This window comes from Phoca vitulina, unplaced genomic scaffold (assembly GCF_004348235.1).
Source record: "Phoca vitulina isolate PV1807 unplaced genomic scaffold, GSC_HSeal_1.0 scaffold20, whole genome shotgun sequence".
Taxonomy (NCBI): Eukaryota; Metazoa; Chordata; class Mammalia; order Carnivora; family Phocidae; genus Phoca; species Phoca vitulina.
The window spans coordinates 12,068,354-12,095,033 of NW_022589723.1; the positions used below are offsets into that span (position 1 = coordinate 12,068,354).

At 48.0% G+C, this 26,680-nt stretch overlaps 1 protein-coding gene across 3 annotated transcripts in view; it reads right to left on the reverse strand.

Moving 5' to 3' along the window:
• Positions 1-26,680, reverse strand: part of FRMD5 (FERM domain containing 5) — a 310,023-nt gene that overhangs the window by 16,941 nt on the left and 266,402 nt on the right. For all 3 annotated transcript variants that reach the window (XM_032416996.1, XM_032416995.1, XM_032416994.1), the window contains exons 3-8: positions 24,954-24,996; positions 24,658-24,736; positions 16,458-16,555; positions 14,186-14,309; positions 10,817-10,904; positions 1,900-1,988 (exon numbers count right to left, since the gene is read on the reverse strand). In XM_032416996.1, the coding sequence (XP_032272887.1) occupies positions 1,900-1,988; positions 10,817-10,904; positions 14,186-14,309; positions 16,458-16,555; positions 24,658-24,736; positions 24,954-24,996 (521 nt within the window). The remainder of the gene's footprint in view (positions 1-1,899; positions 1,989-10,816; positions 10,905-14,185; positions 14,310-16,457; positions 16,556-24,657; positions 24,737-24,953; positions 24,997-26,680) is intronic.

Here is a 26,680-nt window from a genome sequence, read left to right on the forward strand (position 1 = left end):
AGTTCTGAGCTAATACAAGCACATGGTATTCCTTGTTTGAATCCCTCCCATTCAATCAGTCTCTCTCATACACATTCAGAATACAATAAATATTAGTTAATTAATATGTAAACAAATACACTGATCATCTAGGCTTCAACAAGCAAGATAGGAAAGTAAGGAGCATTCTATTGAAAGTGAGGTTAGGTCTACATCTGTTATTTTAAAATTGAGACACAGTGAAAAGGAGACTTCCTGAAGAAGTGGGATGTGAGAGAAGACACAGAATGAAAAGTGTTGGGGAGAATCAGGTGAGCATCAGGGCTTCTGGATGGGGAAGGATACTTTGGACTGCAGGGCCCTGTAACAGGTGTGTCCTAATTGTTTTTAGCTACACATGCCCTCTACCAGGAACCTCATGAGACAGCTACCCTGATCAGGGTGTGGGCCAGGATCTGGGCCCTCTAAGCGCTATCAGACAACCCAGCTATATCCAGGAAGCAAGTGCTCCTCACTGGGAGAGCAGTGGCCTGACCCTACTCATTGCTTTTTTCTGAAAAGTATTTTCTTAGAAAGGAGACCCCAAACCCTCACCATTGTCACCCAAAGAGCACAGTGAGTGGGCCAACTTCAGAAGGCCTAGCAACGAGCTATTTTGGGGTATGCCCTGGTTACTCGGTGCAGCAACCTGCCTTGTGAAGTGGCTGTTTTCCTGGGGGATGGGTCCTGACTGGTCGTGTCTGGGGGGCACTTCCATTAGCACTCTGGTTGATGATCATATTGACAGACTGCGCAAGAGCAGTAGGGTTGGAAAGGTGGTGTCTGTCCACAAGCTCAGTGGGGGAGCTGAAGAGGACACAAGAAGAGAGATGCCCTGCAGCACCCCCAACAGAAAGCTCGCCAGGAAACAGCTTTGTCCTCAGATTCCCCATCAGCTCTTCTGGAGAAGGCAAAGGAACCAAGACAGGAGCAAGCTTCCCCAGCTGAGATCTGCTGGGCAAGGTAAGCCATTTGTCCAAGCTCAGGGGAGGAGTTGGCCAGCTTAGACTTGGCAGTCGAAGGCCAAAAAGGTACAGAAATCACAGGGGCTTAGTAGAATATACAACATGTTCTGATGAGGCTGAAAGATGTTTGCAGGCCAGAAAAAGGGGCTCCAGGAGAGCCAAATGTCCATCAATAAGGCAGTCTGTGCTGCATCAGCTCCCAGAACCATCCAGAACAGACCCAAAACTGACAGGGGAGAGAGGGAGTAGTTCTCCTCAGAGTAGCTTCAGCTGAAGCAGTAGCTCTTGCCTGCTAGAAATGGGAGTGGGAGGAGGGAGAGGGGAAGATAGGTGGGGATGTGACTCCTGGAGGCTGAAGACACCTGAGCCCTAAAGAGGGACAGGAGAGAGACTGGGCAGCATCTGTGCTTGTGCAGGCAGTGCCCGCAGTGGGGGTTGGCCTGACGAGGGGGTTTTGCCAAGGATAACTTGCATCTGGCCTAAGGATGGGGATTTTGCAAGATAACTTACATCTGCCCCAAGGGTGAGCCCCTCCTCCCTTAGGCCAGTGGTTAAGGGAGTAAACAGCCATGCAGATGCTGTGGTCCTCAGTGGGGGACAGTCCCAAGGACTCAGTTCTCGTAGGAACTTTGCCTCCCTAACATTGGCTCCGGCCCCGGGTCTCTCATCATACCCGGAAATCAACCCTCTACACTCTTTCTCCCTCTGGAGAGGCTGTTGGCTCTCAGGAACACCCCTTTGGAAGAACAGGATCCCTAGGAAGAGACCACTACCTTGATCAGTTATCATTATGGATGCAAGGCTTTGAGGGGGCTGAGAACCATAACTGCCCAATCACAGACAAAGGACATGGGAACCATAGCCCTCCCCAGCTGGTGAGGTATAAAAGGCCTGTTTTGGAAATGAAGATACTCACCATTTAATGAAGTGGACCCTCTTGTTTCCTTGCAGAACAACGAACCCGAAAGGAGTAAAGGCCAGAAATGCAGCGTTTCCTGATACATCCTGCAACACAGAAGGACCTCTCATCAGGGTGATGCAGGCGTAGAGGTGAAAGGGTGAGAAACGTAGTTGTTCATCGGTGATACAGGGTTAATATGTGGCAGTAGGTCACAGAGGGAAGAGCACTTGGAAGTAACAGGCAAGCTATTTACCTTCCCTAAGCTTCAGTGCCCTCAACTATAAGTTGTAACAATCTTAGAAGGCTGTTGTGAACATGCAGAGAATGGCAAACCCTCCCACACTGCTGGTGGGATTGTAAAATGGCACAGTCACTTCAGAAAGCAGTTTGGAAGTTCTTCAAATTGTTAAACATAGAGTTATTATATGACCCAACAGTTCGTTCCACTCCTAGGTACCCAAGAAAACTGAAAACACGTGTTCACACAGAAACTTGTACGTGAATGTTCATAGCAGGATTATTCATAACCAAAAAGAAATAATCCAAATATGCATCAACTGACAAATTAATAAATAAAGTGTGGTACATCCATACAGAGGGATATTACTCAGCAGTAAAAAGGCATGAAGTAGTGACATATGCTATAACATGGATGAACCTCGAAAACATTATGCTAAGTGAAAGAAGCCAGTTATAAAACATCACATGTTGTATGATTCCATGTATGAAATGTCCAGAATAGGTAAATCCATAGAGAACAAAGATTACTGGTTGCCAGGGCTGTGGGGAAGGGGAGATGGGGAGTGACAGCTAATAGATGCATAACTCTGTTACTAAAACTACTGAATTACACACTTCAAAAGGATGAATTTTATGATAGGTGAATTATATCTCAAAAAAGCTGTTATCAGAGAGAAAGGATGAATGGCAGTTATTATTATGGTGGCCCTACACACCGGGCTTCTGCACAAAGTTTAGCTGAAGAAAAGATAAGAAGCCACCAGCTAAGTGGACTAGCCACCATCAGTCTTATGGTGCCTGAACCATCAAAGAGGCCTCCTGGCCACTGGTCACTATCAGTTTGTCAATCCAGGCTTGAGGTTCTGCTGAGCAAATCCGGGAGGAGGTACAGCAGAAGCTGTAGGTCATGGTTCCCTCATGTGGGAAAATGACCTCCCTGAGAGCCAGGTGGGGGTGGGGCACAGAAAGCAGGTAGATGGATTGTGCTCTGTCAGAGGAACTTCCTTCGTGATAGGGCCCTCGGGTGAGAGACTGCTCTGTCAGGGTGTGTGTTCAAGTGGCCAGAAAATTATCCCAGGATGCTGGCCAAGTGTACATGTAGGACATCTGTCTGAGCCATAGCTCACATGGTGCCATGGGGTCAAGGTCAGGCACCTGGGGTGAGGCATCCAAGTGGGGGCTGTGGCTGTCAGGCTCTCCTAGTCTCTCCCACTTTCATGGTTTGCCTCCCTGGCACACATCTTCAGCCTGATTAGGTCTAAGAATAAGAACAGTGGGGCCTCTGCAGGGCCTCTGCAGGGCCTCATGAGCCTTGCCTCAAGGAAAAAATGCAGTTTTGTCTTAAAACTGTCTCTTTGAGTCAGGGTTACAGGTATGAGCATCTGGGCCTAGCGAATAAACTATATGTTTTGCAAACATTTCCAATTAATGTATTGTTTTTATTGTCCTTTCCTCAGGGTCTTCCGTGATCCCGACACTTGGCTGCAAGCACCGTGTCCTTCAACCCAGGGGCAACAGCAAAAAGCTGTTTAAAAATAACCTGAGTGGAGATACTGTGAAGCCACGGGGCTGATTTTCCTCCTGCCTGTCATCAGTGCTTAGTGGTGGTTATTAATACCTGAGTGCCAGCACTGCACAAAGGCATGGTCCCTGGCGGGGGCACCAGTGCTAACCCAGCAGGTTGGCCTCTGGGGGGGAGAATGCCTGGCCGACATGGGTGAGGGAGGCCAGCCTGCCTCGGATGGAGGGTGGGCACTGGGAGGCCTTCTGCTCATGGTGCAGGCAGGACCCAAGGAAGTCCAGAAACTGCAGGTTCAGAAAGTGACTTGAGGGTGGAAACCTTACCTTATTAGTACTCACAGAACAGGCCTGCAGGAAATGTTTATCAGATGAATGTGTAAGACAATGAGGTGGGCCAGAGGGGCCAGGGGGAAGTACAAACGTGAACAAAAACAAGAGGGGAAGGCACAGGTGCAGCGAAGGTGGGGAAGGCATCTTACAGTGTTGTGAGAGAGAGGAAAGGCCTAGAAAGAATAGGTGGAAGGATGGAAAGGAAGGATCAGGTCAGCAGAGGATTGTGGGTGGCTAGAAATAATGGGTAAAGAGTAGGGAAGGGAAGCAGTGGGCTGGCCAGGGAAGGGCCTCCCTCTGCTTCTTGCACCCCTGACCCCTGTGGGCAAGAGCAGGGCAGAAGAGCGCCTGCCCCATGACCATAGTCATGGGCCCCGTGTCAGACCACTCAAGCCCAGGTTCTGGCTCTGCCACTCACTGCCTGTGTGACCTCAGCTAGGTCCCACCTCTCTGTGTTTTAGACTCCTTGTTGCAAAATTAGGGTTGATAATATTATCTATCTCTTAAGTTGTGCCTGGTAGACACCGAAGGACATATTAGTGGTTGTGTTGTTGTTAATATGAGTTTGTTGAGCTTCATACAAAATCTTTGTAAAAAATGCAGTATTTTACTATTTTTCCTGATGTTGATGGATTTAAATTTTGCTAGTTAGGAAATGAGGGTGTGGGAAGTTGGGGTAGAAAGTGGAAGTCAGTCATTCATTGTTAGGGGCCCGTGGAGAAGGGGGATTTGGGGCCAAAGTGAAGTGGGCAAAAGGGGAAGGAGACAGAGGCTGTGACAGAGATCTGTGAGAGTTGTCCCAGTGACAGGCCTCTCTGGCCAGAGCACAGGGAAGAGCAGGCCCTCCCACAAGCTGGGCAGCACTGGCCAGGCTGTCTGTTGGCACTGTCATCTGCACTGTCCAGACACCTCAGGGCTGGCCTCTGGGTGAAGGCAGATGTTGGAGTTAAAGGGGAACAGCCTCTCCTGACCAGACTGGCTGATTTGGAACAGAGAGCAAACTGGGAATAAACCCCAATTAGACGCCACATCATTCCAATAAGTAATAATAGCCCCTTGAGCAATCCCAGTCCAGTCTCTCACATGAAGAGATCAATTCTCCAAACTGCTTCCAATGCAACAGTTGTGGATGAAGGCTCCTGCAAAGCCTGGCACCTGGGTGTCCACCCGGGCGAGGGCAGCTGGAAGGTTTGCTACTTGTCTCTGGCACGTGAGGAGCAGACTTGGAATGACAGCGAGAAGCCTCACATCTGCACCAGCATGAAAACGCAAACAAGCAGCCACGCTGACACTTTCTCCGGAACCTTCCCAGTTTCTTCCATCTAACATGTCATTCTCGTGTGAGCCTGCCCTTGGGATTTGTGTGCAAAAGGACAAGTTATATGACAAAAAGAGAAAGAAATGAGGACGAGGAGAGAAGTGACACAGAAAGTGGTAACCTGTTCCTCAGATCTTCCATCTTATCAAGCTGGAGGCTATCTTTCCTCTCTGTCCCCTTCCTGTCCTGACGAGATCGGTACCCACAGGACTGAGCATTCATGGATCTGAGAGGTGGAATAAAAACTCAGTCTGGGCGGCCACACAGCACATACTGCCAGCCCCCCCTGCATCAGATAATGGTCTAAAGTATTTAGTTCACTTCTGTAGTTGTGAGGCATAAGATTTGTTTTCAGTTTCTCATCCTTGTGGAAAGAGCTTCATTCTTGGTTTAGGACCCTAGCCCTGCTTCTTATTTGTGACTTACTTAACTTCTCTGAACCTCAGTTTCCTCATTTGTCAAATAAGGACCATAATATATACTTCAAGAAATACTACTTCTATCTGATTTTAGGGTGACGGCCTACATGACTTACTGCCAACACATGGCCAATCGTGTTTTTTCTTGGAGGAGGGCTGGATCTGCACGGAGTCCTTCATATGTTCATGTAGAAACCACCACAAAACTCGACTGCATCAGTTTGACATCAAAGGTTCACCTTAAGATGATCACTCTGCCCAGAAAAGGATTTTTGGAAATCACAGCACTGACTGGTTCTGGGATGTAGGGACATCTGGCCACCTTTGCCCAGTCCCCATGGGTTCCACCTCTGGATACAATGAAGTACGCTTCTGTCTGCTGCCACCCCAGAGGACATCCTGGATATGCCAGAGTCAGAACCAGGGTATTTTTCTGAGATCGTCCAGTTCCCTCTCTGGAGCATGACTTAAACTAATTCAACATGGGTGGGTGAAACCTTTGTTTTCAAAAACCTTAGGGAAGGGGCGCCTGGGTGGCTCAGTTGGTTAAGCGTTCGACTCTTGATTTCGGCTCAGGTCATGACCTCAGGGTCATGGGATCGAGCCCTGTGTCAAGCTCCGTGCTCAGTGGGGAGTCTGCTTGGGATTCTCTCTCCCTCTGCCTCTGGACCTCCCTCTGCTCACATGCATGCTCTCTTTTTCTAAAAGAAAAAAATAAATCTTTAAAAGAAAAAAAGAAAACCTTAGGGAAGAAGATTTCACATGCTCTTCCACACACTTATGCCCATCCCTGAAAACTCATAGCTAGGAACCTTTACATTAAGTCAATCATGAAAATCACCCAGTTTCAATATACTTAAACATGGTCACAAGAAACCAGAGTGGAAATTAGGAGGCAACCCTGTAAGAGTCTTGGTGTCACCCCATTAAAGATCAGAAATGGAAATCTTGTCACATACTTGCCATCTAAGTGGCTTTAGTCAAGTTCTTCATCTCAGCAGTAAACCTACCACTCTCCCCACAGCGTAGCCAGGAGGGGCCCACCTGGGGATGAGGGCAAGTCATCGCTGATTCTTCTTTTTTCTTTCTTTTTTTAATTTTTTTATTTTTTTTATTGTTATGTTAATCCCCATACATTACATCATTAGTTTTAGATATAGTGTTCCATGATTCATTGTTTGTGCATAACACCCAGTGCTCCATGCAGAACGTGCCCTCCTCAATACCCATCACCAGGCTAACCCATCCTCCCACCCCCCTCCCCTTCTTTCTTTTTTTTAATCGCTGATCCTTGTTCTTTTTCTCTGAGGTCAGGGGCAACTTGTCAAGATGGGGAAGGGGGTTTATTTAGAGAGGAGCGTAGGTGGCTGATTATGAAAGGTCAGAGGAATGACAATTTTATTTGTATGGTTGCTCTAACCTAGATCTTCTGAAATCAATTTTCTCCTGTACAGAACAGACATAAAGTTACTTGGTGAACTTGCATTAAATTTTTCTGATGATTTCAGTGGGGTCATCGTTCTCTCTATCAGAATTGGTAGTGAGTCCTTCTTTGTTCCTAAATACATGCCATCTCCCCAGAAGAAAGACTATGAATGGTAACTGAAAAAGCACAGCATGGAGACTCAGGCATGTCCAGGTTTGAGTCCCTTACCAGTAACTCTGGACATGTTAGTTGGTCTCTCAGAGGCTCAGTGTTTTTGTTTTTAAGATTTTATTTATTTTAGAGAGAGAGCTTGAGAGAGACATCACAAGCAGGGGGAGGGGGAAGTGGGTAGAGGGAGAAGCAGACTCCCTGCTGAGCGGGGTAAGAAAACTGGGATCATGACCTGAGCCGAAGGCAGATGCTTAACTGACTGAGCCACCTAAGCACCCAGGCTCAGTGTTCTTATCTCAAAATGAGGACAAGAACATCTTCTTGGCAGTGTTGTTGTAAAGAATAAATGAGATAGTATATATAAGTGCCGGCCAGGTGCAGGCTCTCAATAAATGGAACCTTCATGACTCATCATAAGGCTGGGTACAGGATGGGTATTGTGATGGGTTTGACCACTCCATAAACCTCAACAGGGCAAGAAGCCACAGTCTGGGCCTACAACAGGAGATCCAGGGCAAACAACCAGTCCCAGGGCCCCCTGGAAGGACCAAGATGGTGGCTCCTGAGGTTGGAGAGGTGTCAGAGCTGGGGAATAGATGCAACACTGGGCTGCCAGTGGTTTGCTCCATTTTCCTCCTCCTGCTAGGGGCTCCCGTCAGAAGATGGGGGCTGAGGGGCGATGCAGAGAGCTCAGGATAGCTTGTGCAAGTTCAGAGCCTGGGTATTATTGTAAGCCAGCCAGCTGCTGGAGCCCTCTGGCTGTCCCACCCAGAGTTGGTAGGATCTCCTCTTCCTCGTCCCAGGGCCAGACAAGGACACTCTGGGCAGAAAGAAACCATCAGTGTGGATAAGAACAGCAGCTTCTTAATCAGTCCAGGAGAACAGAGCCCAGCTGAAGTGTTGTTCTGCTCTCATTTAATTATCAAAACGATTCCTCTTCTGTCCTCCCTAGGGCTGCGTGCCCCAGATTCCCTGGGCCCAGTAATTGCCTCTCTGTTAATAGAAATCATCGGTATTTATTACACCGAGTGCTCCAGCTTGTTTCAGCTCTCCTTGTAGCAACATTAAGGCGAGTGCTTGGTAGCATATCACCAAAGTAACCCTACTTAATGACAAGAGTAAAGGCTCCTGAACTGTTCTTGCTCAGGAGGGCTAAGGAAACTATGATCTGGAGCCCAATGAGACGAGCTGAGGGGCCACGTGTGGGGTCTGCAGCAGGGCCCTGACTCTGGGGGAGCAGGAAGTACAGAGCCTGGGAACAAGGGACTGGAAGCCCAGTAAGATGACCGCTCCCACCTTCTCCCTAGAGGGAGTCTCCTGGGGGCTTCTCTTCCTTATAGATACCTAACAATGGGAAGTGACTTGAGTTCAAATTCTTGGTCTCCTACTCAGAGCCCTGTACGCTGTGGCCTCCCAGAGCTTTCATCTTCTCACCTATAAAACAGGAAGAGTAAAATCCACCGCCCAGGGCTGGCATGAGGATTAAATGAGAAAATAATGCAAAAGGATTCCAGTGGGCCTGCCATGGGAGGCATGCCACAAATGTGTCTTCCCTCCTTCCTTCAAGGAATTGATGCTGTGGGGATGAAATGATGAGGGATTGGGCCTCACACAGTGCCTGTTATTAATAGGGGTTCCTTCCTGCAGCCTCTTCAGCCTCTGTCTGGTAATAGACAAACTCATCAAAGGTGGGTCTGAGCCAGGAGCCTCACAGCCCTAGGGTACATGCGGGCGTGGGCTGGACACCGGGCTGGCTGCCACTGTAGCTTCCAGATGCACATAGGCAACAGTAGAGAACCCTCACCCACCTCCACTCAGTTGTGCTCAGGTTCTCTGTCTACCAGCTGGCTTGGAGGTGACCTGGCACCTTATGGTGAAGATCGCTATCTCTAGGCAGCTATGTGTTTTAAGGTCCTGAAGTGACTCAGCAGTTCGTGGAGCACAGTCACTGAGTACCTTCTGTGTACTTTCACACAGATGCGGAAAGCAAGACTCAGAGAAGCCTACAAAGGCCTCAGGAAGCCAGAGATCAGAGCTGCAGCCAGGGCCAGCTGACTCTGAAGCTCTCTTCAGTCCTATGCAGTTTCCCTGCGGATAGTATCTGAGCAATTCGTGGATGTATCTGTATCCGTTCATACAAGGGCATTAGCGAATTCATTTGTAAATAACCATACTTTTTTTTTTTTTTTTTTTGTACTAACAGGCATGAATGTGTTTTCTGACAGTGCTGGCCCCCAAGAACACAAGGGTTATCTGGCAGTGGGTTGTACTGGTGGATAGGGAACTGTGTGGAGTGGGAAAGGTGACCAGGGTTTCTGAGTGCCAGAATGTTCTCAAAGTTCATATTGGAAGTTTCAGCATCAAATCCTATGCAAGAACAAATCACCATCATCTCACCAAGAGGCCAAGGGAAATGCCACTCTGCACCTACATTACTGGGTTCCTTGCTTTCTCTTCTGTTTTTTTTTTTTTTTTCTTTTTTAAGATTTATTTATTTATTTGAGGAGGGGGCAGAGGGAGAGGGAGAGAATCTCAACAGACTCCTTGCTGAGCGTGGAGCCTGACATGGGGCTCAGTCCTATGACCCTGAGATCATGACCTGAGCCTCAATCAAGAGTTGGTCATTTAACTGACTGCGCCACCTCGGTGCCCCTCTATTCTGTTGTTTTAATTTTTGTTGGAAACTTACGGTGTCCTCTCATTAGGAAGAAAAAGGTCAGTGTCCTCTTGTTCCCATAGGATACTGGCCTCCCTCAGATTAGTTTGAGAATCAGCTTTACTGGTGGTACTCTTTCCAGTGGTGGAAAGAGAGAGGCAAAAGCTGGGGAAACTGAGGCAGAAACCAGGAGTGTCAAAGCAACCGAGATGAGGAGATGAAGTGGAGGGACACAGCCACAGGGAGAGGGGAAGAAGCCGTGTCCCCCCACTGCTCTGCAAAGTGACTGTGGCTGCTTGGGCTCTTCTCCAAAATGCCAGACACATGTGAGCAATTACAGAGGTTTCCCCTGGGCAGAGCCTTCCTGGCTGCTTCCTGTCTCCCCTCCCAGGCGCATAACGGAATTAAGTGCGACTCCACTGCAGGTGCGCGCAGTGACTTGCGCTGCTGCGGGCAATAAACCCTGCTCTTGGAAAGAAACGAGAGTACAGGTCAGGGAAGGGCAGGCAGTCCACTGAGCGGCCTCTGATCATTCCCCGTGGGGGGCCTTCCACACTCCTCTCTTCGTTTCCACAAAATTACCCACTGCTGCCAAAGTGGGGCCCCAGCTTTGGATTTATTTAGATTGACTTTGCCTCGGACCCTCTGATGTTGATGTGGCAACCACAAAATTATGCAGCCTGGAAGCCAGAGGCGTTTTCAAAAGGAGTGACACTTTTGCTGGCCTCTGTCGCTGAAAGAGCCAGTCAGCCAGATACTGAGGGTGGCTGGCGCAGGCATGTGCTCCGTCCCTGCCTGTTGGCCTCTGGAGGAGGCAAGGTCAGTGCAGCCTCCAACCACAGGGGTCTTACCTTACACGGGTGAGGGTCCACTCCGTATGTCTCCAACGTTTGTGCTTTTCTTAAAAAGTTCAGCTCTGATGTTGCTGGTGTTTGACCACTGGAATAAAGAAAATGAGATGATTTCAGGGTTTCCTGTTCTCATTGACTCCCCTGAGGTAAACTCTCCATTAAGCAGCTTTCAGGGGGTGGCTCAGTCAGTTAAGTGTCTTGACTCTTGATTTCAGCTCAGGTCATGATCTTGTGAGATCGAGCCCCGTGTCGGGCTCCGTGCTCAGTGGGGAGTCTGCTTGAAAGATTCTCGCCCTCTGCCCCTTCCCCCACTCACTCACGCTTTCTCTTTTTCTCTAATATGTAAATATATATATATTATATGTGTAAATATATATATTATATATGTAAATATATAATATATAATATTATATTTATTTAAAAGTGTTCAGGGTAAGTCTTACACTCTGGTTTTTCCATAGAGTGTGCTCCCTGCCCTGTTCAGGACCAACTTTCAGAGATCCTTTCTAGGGTCAAAAACTCAGATGTCTTCAGACTGAGGCCGACTACATGACGAATGACATGGCCTGAGTGTAGACAGGAGGGAGTGGTGGGGGCTGTGCCAAACTGGGGAGTGCTACCTCACTGAATGAGGGTAGCAGCTCCAAGACTGTAGTCAGGTGGGAATGCGGGGCCCAGCACTGCTAGATGTTAAAAGCACTGCTTTTAAAAGGGAAATCAGAGATACTGCTTTTTTATGTGGTATTTCACAATTTCAAATACTAGGCAGGCAAACAAAACACACTTGTACGCTGGCTGCAGGCCATGGGTTTCTTGTCTGATCTAGACCGAAATACAAAGAAGGGGCCTATATATCTTGCCGGTGCTGCCAACACGTTTCCTTTACCCAAAGGGAACATGGGAATGGAGGGTGAAGAGACAGCAGGAGACAGTGCTGAGCTCCCCAGTCTCCACAATAGCTCTGTTTGTCCACAGGGTGATGACTATGAAAAGGAAACAAGCAGGAAAAGGAAGAAAGCAGCCCTAGTGCCAAGCCTGAGGAAGGGGCCTTTAGTGTCATTCCTTCCGAGCTGCCTGTTCGCAGGTGCTTTCCTGAGCTCCACACAGAACCAGTGACAGGGTCACCTCAGGCGCCCTCAGGGTCCAAAGCCCTGGTGAAGCAGACACTCCTACAGATGCTGGGTTGGTTTCACTTTCGAGGAGGGGTGAGCAGTGTGTCAAGTCAACAGCAACTCTGACGGCTGGTGGGCAGGACTGAAAGTTGCAGATTTCTAAGTTCATTCATTATTTGTCTCGAGCAATATGGGCGCAGGAAGAGGAGGCAGAGCAGGGAGGAGCAGGCCAGATTCCCCCTAGTGTCCTTCTGCAGAGACATCAATCAGCACATTTCTGTGCCAGCCTCCACGCTGCTTGCTGTAAAATCTACCAAGAGATAAAGTGCCCAGTCTGGGCCCTCCAGGAACTCACGTTAGAGCCGAGGGAGGAAATAGACACATTTTTACATAATGAAGATGAGGCCAACCTGTGCAAGCAGGCATTATGTTGACTGCAGATTTCTACAGCCACCAGCACGCCTGAGGTGCGGAGAAGGTGTTTGGGAAATGTCCGTGTGGCAGGCAAAAGGCTGGGCACCAGAGGCAGCTGAGCACCACTGCCCCTTGCAGGGAGCTTCTTCACTCCCTGTCTGCAAGCTGGAGGGTCTTGTGGGCTCCATTCATTCCAGGAGTTGGCCCAAGCCTCCAGGGCCCTCAAAGTGGGCATCATTTCCTGGGGGATCCCCTGTCTCCTACTAGGTTTCTGGATGGCTGTCCCCACTGCTCTGACATGTAAAACCCTCTGCTTTGAACGAACCCTGAACCCTCTCAAAGGTCCACGTTTATTCTGACCTTTACCACAAGGGGCCGCTATTTCCCTAACAGTGATGGGAAGAGCCGGCCTGCTCAAGAAAGGCCACACCAGCACAGGGGGAGGGCTGGGGAGCAGCTAGGATTCCACCTCTGATAGGTGTCTCCATTCCCCTGGGAGGGTGGGAGCCAGTGCAATATTAAGTTGAAGCTTAATATCAACATTAGAAATATCCCCCCCACCCCTTGGGCATTATCCTGCCCCAGGAAGGTAGTTTAAGCAAACATTTTAAAAGATTTTTAAAAATTGTAACATACTAATATGATGGCATGTTTTATTTTACAGCACTGCATTGTATATAGCCTTTTTCTCCATAGTTTATCAGTTTGGGGTATTTGTGCTCCAGCATGCCACACAAAGTAGAGTGCATACACACTACTGCTTTTTTAAAAAAAATTTTAGTGCGCCTGGGTGGCTCAGTTGATTGGGTGACTGCCTTTGGCTCGGGCCATGATCCTGGGGTCCTGGGATTGAGCCCCACATTGAGCTTCCCCTGCTCTGCAGGAAGCCTGCTTCTCCCTCTCCCTCTGCCTGTCATTCCCCCTGCTTGTGCTCTCTCTCTCTCTGTCAAATAAATAAAATCTTAAAAAAAAAAAATATATATATATGTTTTTTAAGGATTTATTTATTTTAGAGAGAGAGCCTTGTGAGGGGGGAGGGGCAGAGGGAGAGGGGGAGAGAAGCAGACTCCCCGCTGAGGGTGGAGCCCATTTTAATACGGGGCTTGATCTCGTGACCCTGAGATCATGACCTGAGCTGAAATCAAGAGTGGAACACTTAACCGACTGAGCCACCCAGGCTCTATTGTTGTTGTTGTTGTTTTAATCAATCTTTGTAGAAAACCCTATATATATGGGTGAAAGGATACATTAATGCTATTTTATGGAATTTGGCATATTCTGGGCAAACTAAGAATCTGAGGGAGACAAGCTTCCTGCTTCCAGCTGCTTCTCCCCTCCTTCCCTCTGTGTCGGGCTGTGGGTTGAGCGAGGCAGTACTGGAGACAGAGCCCCTGCACCACATGCTCTCAGGGCACCCCCAGCGTTTATGACCCAGGCCAGCCCTGTGCAGTCCCATCCACTGACCCGGAAGCCACCTGTCAGCCTGCCACAGACTGAAGGTAGGGGCTTGCCCATTTTTCACAGGCCTGCTCTCATCTATTTTCTCTTCTGTTGTTTCTTTTATGTTTTCCTTTTTCCTAGTCCATGCTTCCCTCTCTCTCTCTCCATTTATCTTAGTGAAGCAGATACCTTTCAGAGGCCATCCCTCTCTGTTTTCCTTACACTGCCCTCAAGCCTCAGCCTACACTACAGGGCTTGGGGTTGTGCTGTCAGTGGAGTACTGAAAATGGCACATCCCAGAGTTAGGAGGACTGGGTCTGCGGGAGCAGAGGATGCAGCGCAGGACTTGTGTGTTCAGGCTTTGGGGGACAGAGTGTCCTGAGCCTGAATGAGTGTCACATACCTGAGTTCTGTCTTGTGAATCTCAGCAATTTTCCTTTCCAGCTTCTCTGAATGTTTTGGGAAAAACTGGAACTTGGAGCTGTAGCCTTCAGGGTGTTTCCCTGGGTCATAATCCCCAATCTCCGCTTGCAAAAGGAAAGCAGAGTAAAACAGTTGTGGAGACAGGTAAATCATCACTGGTAAAGCAACAAGAAATCAACACACAGAGCAAAAGCCAAAGCACACACCAAATTTATAAAGAACAATGGATCTTGAGCATGGCTGTGGGTCAGGCAGAGGGCAAGCCCCTCAGAAGCATGCCTACCTTTGTTTTCCCAGGTGTGCACTCTGGGTTGGTATCAAGCCTAAGCAGAGACACTAGAGCCAAGCCTGTGTTCTGTGGTCACCACAAGTAAATACCCAATAGAAGAGCAGAAGGCTGTATCACGGTCTTTATCCAGTCAGTCTTGAGAAAAGGGACTGGGATCAATGCTCTTTGTGGCAGCACAGGAAAAAGCTTGACCAGGAAGATAGAGTCTCTTGGGCCTGAACCAGATCTAAGTTCTGAGGATTTTAGCAGGGCCACACTGATGAAGGAGCCATGACCCAAACTTAGCGCTTAACTCTCAGTGGAAATCAAATCAAGTGAATGTAATTTGAGTAACTATTCACTGAGGGCTGGCCAGGTGTCAGGCCCCTCTTGGAGAGTGGGAAGACTGGTTAAAACTGGCCATTGAGTTCAGGAGCACCAGGTCCTAAGGCTGATTTCCTAGTTTTCTGCCCGGGGCGGGGCTTTCTCCTCCACCCATTTAGAGAGCAAGAGGCCATCCCTAAAGCTGCTGGGATCTCTGATCAGTGCGCTCTGCGGAGAGTGTGCTCGGCGGAGGGTGCGCTCCGCAAAGCAAGTCACACCCCAGCCCTCTGCACAGGATGTGCTGCGCAGGGAACATCATGCATATGTTAGGAGGAAGTATGTTAAAAAGTGTCAGCTGCTTTGGGGTTGTCTTTTCTCCTTCCTTAGTGAGAGCCACAACCAGGGCCCAGGGAAATCTTGAGGGAGGAGTAAATATTAAGAGGAAAATGTGCCCTCCTCACAGCTGAATATTGTACTTGTGCGCAAATCTATTCATTGTGTCCTCCAGATTACTTGGGAATTTCTATCGTTTAGTAAGAGACTAAAAGCTTTCCTGGGCCTATAGTCCAGAGTGACCTTGAGCCATGAAGTCATTTATTATGATTTTATTTAGGAAGCTCCAAGTGGAAAACATCAGTACTGGATGTCAATTATTTCTTCAAAAGAAAAAAAAAAAGAAAAATTCAATATGGTTGTCAGGGTAAATCTGATAGAAAGACTGGAATTTAAAATCTCACTTAGGACCAAGTTCTCCTTTAAAAATGAAGGGGGCCTCTTTGGGTACCTTAGAGTTGGCAGGCACCTTCTAGACTTGCTTTTTAAAAACAGGAGTCTAAGAAGTCAAAGTTGCAATGTGTGGACTTGTACATTCTTACTGCAGCTATGATATTTCTCTTAGCAGAAGAACTGTAGTTTCTTATTGGCAAGCATTTTTCAGGTTCTCTTCACAAAGTAGCTTCCTGGAGTTCACAGATTTCCAATTAAGAGTTCAGATTCTTTGATGGAAACTGTGATTTTAGTGCTGTGGTCTCGAACAATCTGGTGACAGTTTCAGGCCTAAGGACTAAGAGAAGTCTTGGAAGTGGCACTTAGGAGCCCCTGCACTTCACGGAAGGAGAAGGCATCACATACATGAAGAGTGCATACCTTTCCCGCTGTTTTGCACACAAAAAAAAAAAAAACAAAAAAGCCAGTCGGCATCAGCTGGATACAGAGTCAACCCTGCCTTATTAGGATGGATGCTAGGAAATGTGTCTGTTACTTGTAAGCATTCCAACTTTGACCACTCTGAATGGAAAGATCTCTGAAAGGGACACCAGAATTCCAAGATACTTCATACCTTTGAGATTTGCATGAAAGGCTAGGAAAAAATTGATTCAGATGACTCTCCAGAGTCTCAGTAAGTCTATCAACCAAGGGTAGAGGAAACCCCAGAGAGAGTCACAATGATCTGAAGGCACGGCAGAAAGACCTTAGGCACAGTGTAGGGTTGAGTGGTTGGAGCTTTCTGGACCTAGGGAGTCTAGGCAAAGCCCTCCCATTCAGACTCTGCTTCAAGTTAGATACTGTTTAAACCCACGAAGTAGTCACCTGTGGTAACTGAAATAATATAATCAGTATTTAGCATGAAAAGCAAATTCATCTTGTCAAAAGTCATTACCTTGAAGGATGTAAGCTGCTAACAAGGCAGCATCTGATGTTTTACAGAGGAGGCGGCCATGGTAGAGATCCCTTTTGATCTGTAGGAAGACTAAGTACCTGGAGAGAAAACAGAGGCAGGAACTAGAAAGGATTTCTCTGATGGCTTTAAAGACATAAGGATAGAATATAAGCCTATCAAAATTCTCGTCAGGGCACTTTTTTACTACATTAAAACAAACTTAAAATGTACCACAGAACAAATGGATTTTCCATTTTCCTGAAGACTTACAAGTACTTTGCCCCAAACTGATTTGGGGTTCAATTCAAAACAACCTGTCAGTTTCCTTCAGTAGCTCAAAACAGAATTGGTGCTTCCTGGCAAAAGCACTGTGCCCCACTCCAGTGCTGGCTTTTGGAAGGAGCCAGCCCCGGCCCATTCGGTGCTGAGAAAGAAACCTGCGTCAGCAGAGAGGGGCCAACTGGGCCTCTCTCTGCCGTGGATTCTGGCCGATGTTTCTTCCTAAGAAGCGGAACAGCGGGTGAGGGAACCAGCCCAAGGCCGAGTTCCTCCTTGGCTTACAAGACAACCTGCCCGTGTGTGGAACAGCCTTTGATTATTGGCAGAGCTCAGCTGGACCTCTCAGGATCTGAATAAGCTGTAAGAACGGGCACCAGTGAAGGAAGCACAGCAACTTGTGGCTGGTGTTTCTTCAAACAGAGAAGGCTCTCACCTCAGATGGAAGCAGGACGGCAAGAATAACAGCTAACAGTAGCTGATATGTAGTGAGCGCTTTCTATCTGCCAGTCCAGGTCTTATGCACTTTACATGCACTATCTCATCTAATTCTCACCTAATACTTTGAAATAGGTACTATCATCCCCCCCTTTTTTTTTAAATTTAATTCTAGTATAATTAACATACAGTGTTGTCTTATTGCCCCCTTTTAAGATAAGGGCACTGAGGCTTAAGTGATTTTCTCAAGGGTACACAACTGGGAAGTGGCAGAGCCAGGATGTGAGTTCAGGACTGGTTGGCTCTTGGTCACCATGTTATATGGCCCTCCTTGCATTATAACCGTTTCGAGGTTTCACAAGGAGCTGGGTGGACCCGTCAGAGTGGAATGGAATTGTTGGCTCCATTCTGAAATGTCTTTACAAGGAGTAGGTCTCTGATGTCAAAACTTTACAGGTGCCCTGAGAAGAGCAAAAGCCAAGGGTATCAAACCCTGAAGTGTGTCACCTACCACAGTGCTGCCTTGTCTTGGGGCATCTATGGTTATTTAGAAATATGCCCACAGAGTCTTTGATACTCCTCATTTCCAGAAGTAGAGCTTAATTCTCTCCCTTTGGGTGTGGTTTGGACTTAGTGACTTGCTTCTAACAAACAGAATAAAGCAGAAGCGACACTGTCTAATATCTGAGACTAGGTCATAAAGAAGTGAATCCTCCAGTCAGACCTTCAGAGGACTGCAAGCCCATGAGAGACCCTGAGCCAGGGCCACCCAGCTAAGCCACTCCTGAACTCCTGACCCAAAGAAATGGAGAGATAATAAATGCTTATCATTTTAAGCCAAGTTCTGTGGCACGCTATTAGCCATCGATAACTACAGAACCCCTACGGGAGTAATGGAAATATAAAATCCCTCTAAACTCCATCAGGCTGAACCAAAAAGAAGTTGGGCCCTCCCTGGACAACTAGAGGTTTTCACTGCTTCTGTTTTCAGGCTGAAGAATAATACAGAGGATTCTATGCCCATTTGATCCCGTGAAAATGCCCAAAAGAAAGAGGACCATTGATGGTGTAACTTCTGGGGTGGGGAGGGGTACCAGCAGGTGACTCAGAGCGTGGGCTTACTGATTCAAGTAATTAACAAACAAATGCAGGAGCAATTAAACCTTCTCTCCTAAGGCGCTGATGCTCAAAGTGTGGCCCACAAATCAGGGGGGTCAGCATCATTTGGAAGCTTGTTGGAAATGGAGAATATTAGGCCCATCCTAGACCTACTGAATCATTTTAACAATATCCCCAGGTGACTTATATATAAAGTTTGAGAAGCACTGTCCTAAGAATATTTGAAAACATCCATCTAACCACATCAGGATGGATTGCTGTCCCCACACCAAAGGGAAGGTGAGTCTATAGTCTGGAAGTTGATAAGAACTCTGCTCCTCACCCTAGCAACCCCACTCTGACCCAGTGTTTGCCATGAAAAACTGAAAGAAAAAGACATGTACAGTGAATAATTAAGATGGATCTACCAAATCTACTCGTCTTCACTCTGCTTCCCACAGTAAAATGCCACATCTCGGTATGGGAGAGTGGGAAGGAGGGAGGGAGGCAAAGCCCGGAAGAGGAGGGAGGGGGAGAGTGCTTCTTTGCCTCTCACTGCTCCAGCTCCCACCTTCCCCAGGCTTTGGCAGGATGTGGAAGCAAACCTTTTGTCCTTTACTCACTGATCATTCCCTGGGTCTGAGTTCATATATCACTCCTTCTGTACCTCTCTGTGTCCACAATTCAGGGACAGCACATACCTGACTAAAGGATATATTTGAAAGGGACAACTAGGCTCTGGGCAGTGATTCTCAATGTCGCAGTGAGAACATCCCCTGGGGGGAGCACATCAGAATCTGTGTGTGTCTCCTGGGTTTGAAAAAGCCTTGCTGGAGCTTCTGATTTACTCCCTTCCCACCCAGGGGGGATGTGCTCCTCCTGACACTGAGAACCATTGTCTTTATGAGGCATCTTTATTTATTTTTTTAAGATTTTATTTATTTGACAGAGAGAGCACAAGCAGGGAGAGTGGTAGGTAGAGGGAGAGGGAGAAGCAGGTTCCCTGCTGAGCAGGGAGCCTGACGCGGGGCTCGATCCCAGAACCCTGGGATCATGCCTTGAGCTGAAGGCAGACACTTAACTGAATGAGCCACCCAGGCGCCCCATGAGGCATCTTTATTGATGGGTGCATGGTGGGTGCCTCTAGTGAGCTAGAAAGGTACAGGCTTTCCACTGCTGAGTGGGGTTTCTTTAGACTTCTGGAGGTAGGATAGCTATAGGGGGTCAAGGGTAAGACCACAGGAACAGTGTCAGGCAATGGACAGCAGTTGAAGGGAGTAGGGAAAGGGGGGGGCAAGTCAATATCCTAAAAACAAAGCACAGCTCTCGAAGACAAGAAGTGAGCTCATGAAAGAATCGACCATTAGCTTCAGGGGACAGAGCTGTACTAGGGGTCCCCCTCCCTTTTCTGCCACGGTGGCTTTCATCAAGCTTCATGTTTTGTTCATTGAAGGTGGTAACTAATGAGTCGCTGTTGTTGGACATGAGAATATGCCCCACATGACTCATAGCATCCCTAGACCTCTTCTCAAGAGAACATGGCATATTCTCCCCTGCCACACATGGGCCTAAGGAAGACTATCTTGTTGCCTGAGACACCGCTACTAGGGCCACTTTGTTACAAGGGAAGAGATCAGCCTGCTGGGGCCACCCAGCCCAGCCAACTCCTGATGAGCAGGCTAGTTGGGTTACCCCATCTCAGAACCTCAGAATAGGAGTTAAAGAGCCTAATTCTCTCATACGTGAGGAAATAGAAGGCCAAACATGTAGAGTGACTTGTCTGAGGTGATACAGTGATCAGAATCAAGGAAGTCCTCCTGCCTCAGGGCCTGATGCTTTTTCTACCTCCCTGGTAATTCAGTTAGTTATTAGAGAGAGGGGTCCTAAATGAAGTCAAGAGAACTCTGTCATTGAAGAGAAATTCTCATTAGAACCAAACAAATCAGACCAGAATTAAGACAACAAGCTTATTCCTTAGGACACTTCTTGAGTAAACTTCGCCAATCTCTTCCTGGCCTCATCTCCATTTTTGCTTTAATGCCAATGTTGTCCTAAATTAATGGAAGTGCAAATTGGGACTATCCAAAGGCAGAGTAAGTGAAAACCTAAAAAGACAGCCAAGGAAAACCTGTCTTTCTGTGACATGTACATCTCTCCAAGGTATTGGCTCTGGCACTGTGTTTTCTGGTATCAGAGGGTGGAGATGAATCTACAGATGGCTCCAGAATTAAAGGTTCTGACCTCTGGAGAGAACTGGCATCTCCTGAAGAGCTTCTCCAAAGAGTTCTCACTTTGGCCCTGACTTTCCTTCATCAGATTCTTTGTCCCTGGCTTCCTCTATAATCCTATAATCATCTCCTTGCAGTCAGAGATGCCTTTTTTTTAAAATTTACTTTAAATATTCTAGGGAGCCTGCACATCTTGTGCCTAGCTCACTTACTCACCCTTCCTCCCACCCATTATCCATCCATCCATCCATCCATCCATCCAGTTCTGAGCACTTCCATGTGCCAAGCACTGCCCGGGTGCTGGGAATACAGAAGGGAACAAAACAGAATCCCCACTCTTATGGAGCTTACATTCCAGTGGGGAGAGACAGACGACAAAACAGTAACAAAACAAAATAATAATGATTTACTGAATGCATGTTGTGAGCCACCCACTGTACTGTTGTTTGTTGGTTGGCTGGTTTTCACTAGGCTCCACGCCCAATGTGGGGTTCAGACTCACGACCCTGAGATCGAGAGTCACACGCCACACTGAGCCAGCCAGGCGCCCCCACACTGTACAGGTTAATGCGCACCCTCACATGCAGTCCTCATGACGACTCTGGGAGGTGGCTACTGTTTTTTCTTCCTGCTTCATGGATGAGGGCATGACTAATTGGAGAGACTGTTGCTTGCCTTGTCTCACAGCTAGTTAAAGGACAACCTGGAATTTGAACCCAGTTCTCTTCGATGCGTTAGTCTGGGGTCGGCAAACTATGACCTGCCACCAAAGTTTCCAGTGAAATACAACATTTTATTGGAATGCAGCCATTCTCATTCATTTAGGTATCATCTCTGGCTGCGTTCGCACTGCAAAGGCAGAACTGAGTAGTTGTGACAGAGACCATATGGTGCACAAAGTCTAAAATACTTACTCTCTGGCCTTTTATAGAAAACGCTTCCCAGGCCATCTTAGCCTAAGGTAGGCTCAAGTGGTGTTCATCGAAGGAATTTATGACCTATAAACTCCATTCATTCTCGAATATATCCCGTCATTCGATTAATACTTTTTGTGAGCGCCCCCACTCAAACATGTCAGGCAGTTTGTTTCCTTAGAAGGAGGCGCCATTTGCACTCAGTTTGCTTCTACTATTTAACCTTGCCACAGAGTTCATGCACCTGCGGTCCCTGTTAAACGCTAAATCTGGTGCCTAATCCCCATTTTCTCTGCCTTGTCTCTAGCTCAGACAAGAAAATCTATTTATTACTTTAAAAAATGACAGAAGAGATTAATCAGGATTTGGCAACTAAATTTATCATCTGGGAAGAGTCCAAGAGATAAATTGAAGCACAGTTCTTTACTCCCTATTTCATCCCCTCCTCTCAGCCTGGCTTTATGGGAATAGCTGAGACGGCATTGAAATTTAGGACCAATATTGCTAGGAAAAAACACACTGACAGCTAAATTAGTTTGGCAGGAAGGTGGCATGGAGGGCTCTAAGCCAGGAATGAATTACAGGTATTGAGTGAGGCTGGGGCAGGTACCCACTCTCTCAAGATCAGTAGGGACGTGAATGAGGAGAAAGACTCGGCTAATCCCAAGGCCTTCACAGAATGCCTCAGAGGGGGAGGCACGAAGACTCCGTATCAGGCCCAGGCACCCTGCACTTCACACTCCCAACAACGCTTGGAAAATGCATTCTAGGGAAGGCAGGCTGGTGAGGTGGAGAGCAAGGGGAGAACAGCCGAGGATGCTCAGCACAGGTGTGTGCAGAAGGGGGAGAAGCTCACACCCTTGTCAGTGCCTTTGAAGCCTGCTGACCTGGAGAGAGGCCTGGCCGTGGCCCTCATGCTGTGCCACCAGGACTTGGATGACTGGTCACCTGGGAAGGCTTTTTCTCTGAGTCCTCAAAAACTAGCTGCTTAAGTGGTAGGACTCTAGCTGGTCGGGGAAAAGGACAGAGGAGGAGTGGGGAGTCTCAGAAAAGCAGCGCCTTTTAACCTCAACAAAGGAGAGAAGCCAGAGCTAACTACCTGCGCCCCGTGCGGAGCCCTCGGGGGTCCACGGACCACGCAATCCACCTGGCAGCCTCTGCTCAGGGAAAGGCTTGCCGGGGTGGAGGGGGGAGTGTATCACGAAGTACAAGACCCTAGTGTAGGGGTCAGTTCTCCCAACAATTCCACGCGGGAGCTGTTACTCTTCCTCATTTTATAAATAAGGGATCTGAAGGTCAGACAGGTTAAATATCTTGGGTCCAAGGCCCAAGCTGAGAAGTGACAGAAATAGGATCTGAGCTTCCAGGTCTATGCTGCTTTTTGAGTAGGAGAGTCTGTCCATTAGTATTATGGAGGACATTTGATTTAGAAAATTGTATTGTTAAGAGCTCCAAAGGGCCAAGATAACCATATATTTTTGCCCTTTAATCAAATCAGAAAGCCATGTGTCTGCCGTGCTCTCACTGGCCGCTCACTGAGTTGTTAGAATCATCCCTGTCATCCTCACTGTTGGTTGCGTGAGGTGGAGACCAGGAGATCCTGAGGTGTGGTGTTAGGAGGCAAGGTGCCAGGTTCTCAAGAAAGAGGTGTGAAGTTTGCCCAGACACGTGGACAGGAGTGTGGCCTTCTGGGTCTGCCTTGGTATCACCACCTCTTTTGGCCGGGAAGCAGGATGGGGGGGAGAGGGACAGGTTCAGAGTGAGGCAAATACTCTGAAGGTCCTGAGCAGGGCGGGCTCGTGCTCCTAAAACTACAGGATTGCTCCTGTACTTGGATGAGCAAAGTGGGAGCCACATCCACTTCCGTGTGGATGAACAGAACCTGCCGTTCCCATGCCCAGGAAGGAGCATGAATGCCCTCCCTGGCCTCAGTGCTTCAAAGTTGGTGCATGTAGACCGCCCTGAGCATCCCGAAGAAACAACCTTCCTCATCCTCCCGACTGCACTGCAAGATCCCCCCCAGCCTCCACTGGGACCCACGTGAGAAGCCACTTTTCCTCTCCGTCCCACTTCTTTGCTTCCTTTGCACTACTTAGCCCTGTTTCCTGCCCTCTTACTCTCCCCATTTCCTCATTTTCCTTCTCAGAAAAACTTTAGCTCCTTTTATCTGACATAAAGCTAGTGGCACGGTCTTCGGAACAGGAAGTGAATGTAAGTCCATATTCCTTCTTCCTCCCTTCTTCCCTCCTCTTTCCTTTCTTTGGAATTCTCCCAAGCAGTTCAGGATCTGGAAGTAGATGGCAAAGACTTACAGGACAGAGTCTCTATAACTGGCCACAGCCTCATCCCGGTCTCTGCGGTCTCCAGGGTTTTTGGGGGAAGCGGAGAGCCGGCAGAGCTCTCTCTTCCTCAGCTCTAGGGTTCCCTGGCATCATCTCTTGCTCTAGGGCCCCGCCCTCTCTGAGATAACACCAACATTCTGCTCATGTCCAAATTAGATATTTCTAATATAAAAATTAAGGATGCCTGGTACAGAGCATTGCTGAGTCTCTGAGGCAAGACTTTCAGAGTGAATTTGGCTCATATATACAAAGCCCTGGTGAAGCTTTGAAGCGCCTATTCTTTGACCCTCTTGTAGGATGATGTGGGCACAGAAGTTCCTTCTCATCCTCACGTGGTGCTGGATGAGATAGGATTCATTCCGTGCAGCTGTGTGCCTGCCACAGAACACGGTCCCCACAAGGAAGCGTTCATCACGGGCCGGATCCGTCAGCACACTGGAGTTTATCCACTTGGATTTAAAATCTTCAGTGTTTCCCGGCTTATTTTGCAGTGTCCTGCTTTGGCATTTCCCGAGGACGTTAGGCCACTGGAGTCTATTTCAAGCAACATCCCCCTCCCCCAACAAAAGCAACCCACCCTCTCCAAAAACATCCATGGTGGCCACAGCCTTGGTAGAAGAAAAAAATGCTTTTGATTAAGTAATGACTCCAGGTCTCCTTATAGATGGCTAGTTTACGTGAAGTATTCACACTTCTCGAAGGAAAGCAGCTCACTCTGTTCCAGTTCCATTGAGGGGGTGAGCAAAGAAAGCATGTGGAAATGAAATACAGAAGAAGTAAGGTTATATTTAGGAAGATTCCTTCCTTATAAGAGTGAGAAGCTTCCAAAATAGAGGATCTGAGAGGCTCCAGTCCCTCTTTCCTCTCCAACAAGTCTCAGTGGCTGAGGGAAGTTCAGCCTTACCTGGTTATCTCTTCTTTCAGAGCAGCAGGATCTGCGGGGTAAAACTTCACGCGGAAACACATGGTGAATGGAGGCTGGGCTGCAGAGACAGAGATGTGCCCATCTCAGGAAAGACCCTTCCCAGAGGATGACCGGGCTTCCCTCCCCACTGGGCTGCATCATAAGAAAGTCCTCACAGGTAGAGGGCAAACTTATACAGGAACGGTGGGCAATGACCAAGACTTACTAAATGCGGGAAGTTTCATCCCACCCTCCCCAGGGGTGAGGCTCCCCACCTTTTCATGAAGAATACTTACATCTCAATTGCTTCACCACAGACTTTGTAAACTCCAACCAATGCTGAAACAGAGGACACAGAACAAGAAAACCCAAATGAGAAGCAGTGTCAACTCTAACTTGTTTTACCCAATTTAAATAACTGGACAGATTGTAGCCCAGGGTGAAAGCAGCCCAAAGCTTGTGATATGTAGGCTTGGAGAGCAGAGAGTGATAGGAGTTTTGGAAGTAAGCTCCCCATGGAACCAGCTGTGAAGGGGGAAGAGTTCCAGCTTCAGATGCCATTTCTGGGCTTCCCTGGCAATGCTGCTTTCCAAAGTAGGGTGCCAGGGTTCTGAGCCGTATTTCTGGCATACCGGTAGGCACAAGCGAATGCACGTATGTGTAATGGGGACAAAGCCCCGCCTGTCTTGAGCAGGGAGATGCTGACATTAGTGGGTTGTGTGTGTTTGTGTTATGTGCCAGCTATTTTTTTTTTTTTTTTGGCAGGGGTGGGCAGTGGGGACAGAGGCTATTGGTCGTGGCTCTAGAAAGTATTAACAGGTGGAATTTCATCAATGGTGAGAAGGCAGGGATGGCTGGTGCATCCTCCATCTTTGTTTGAGTAGCATATTGCCAACCCTTGTGTTAGGGCATACATACTCAGATTCCTTGGCATCCAGGGATGTTTAAAGTCTCAGTCTCATAAGATAACTAACCACAACTAATGTGTAGGATCGTATCGTTTTTCCCTTGGATTTTCGTAGAGGCAGGATATAGTAGCAATATTTTTTTTTCCCCATGGTACTTATGTTTGCAGAAAGGAAGCAATGAGATCATTCTATAACTGTTTCCCAGTTCTACACGAATGCTTTATAAAATGCAGTATTGATGTTTGTTGCTTTTATGCTAATCAATAAATTTGACAGTTTGCAGAAAGCTACAACGGCTGTTACTTGGGATTTGATTATCTGGAAGTAGACTGAAACCATTAGCCATAAGCTCTGTGAAGGCAGAAAACTGTCAGCCGCCGGTGCCCTGAAGAGTGTTCAAGATACAGCTACCAAACGGACGAAGGAAGCGGGTCCATGCTGGGTCCACATCGCCCTCTTTTCTGGCTACTTCCATTTAGAGCAACATCTTGGCAGAACCCTCCCTCTGGCAGGAAAGCAGCCAGGGCCGTGCAGACAGCATCCTGGCCTCCCGCGGTTCCTAGCTCTCACCTTCTGGGCTGGGCTGTGGGTCACACAGTTAATGGACCCACTAAGAGCCAGTTCCTCCGTCAGCTCCACATGGATAATCTGGGCTGACATTCTGCTCTCTTGCTTCCTCTGATCTGAGTTCCCACGAGGCTGGCAACTCATTATAGCCACTCAATGTGGTTAAGAGGTCCTTCTCACATTACACGGCCCACCGCGGCTTGGCTTCATGGGGAAGCAAAGGCAAGAGATGAAATTGCACGGAAACAAGTGGGGTTCGAGGCTGAGCCTGTGAAGGCGGAGGAGGCCCGTCTGATCGGAGCACATCAGAATTGTGTCCAGCTAGGAGAACACAGCGAGTGTCTGGGGCTCAGAATGCCCCCAGGCATCTGAGGGATAGATTAAATAAACAATGGAAGATGGAAACTACAAGGGAAGACCATGAGATGCGTTCTCAGCAGAAGGCAGGTGGAGCTGAATGACAAAAAGCCTATTCCCCTCGGCCAGGGCTGAAGAGGACTTCAGTCTGCACTGTAGTGAAAGGCTGTTGGAGACAGCGCGGGGGGGGG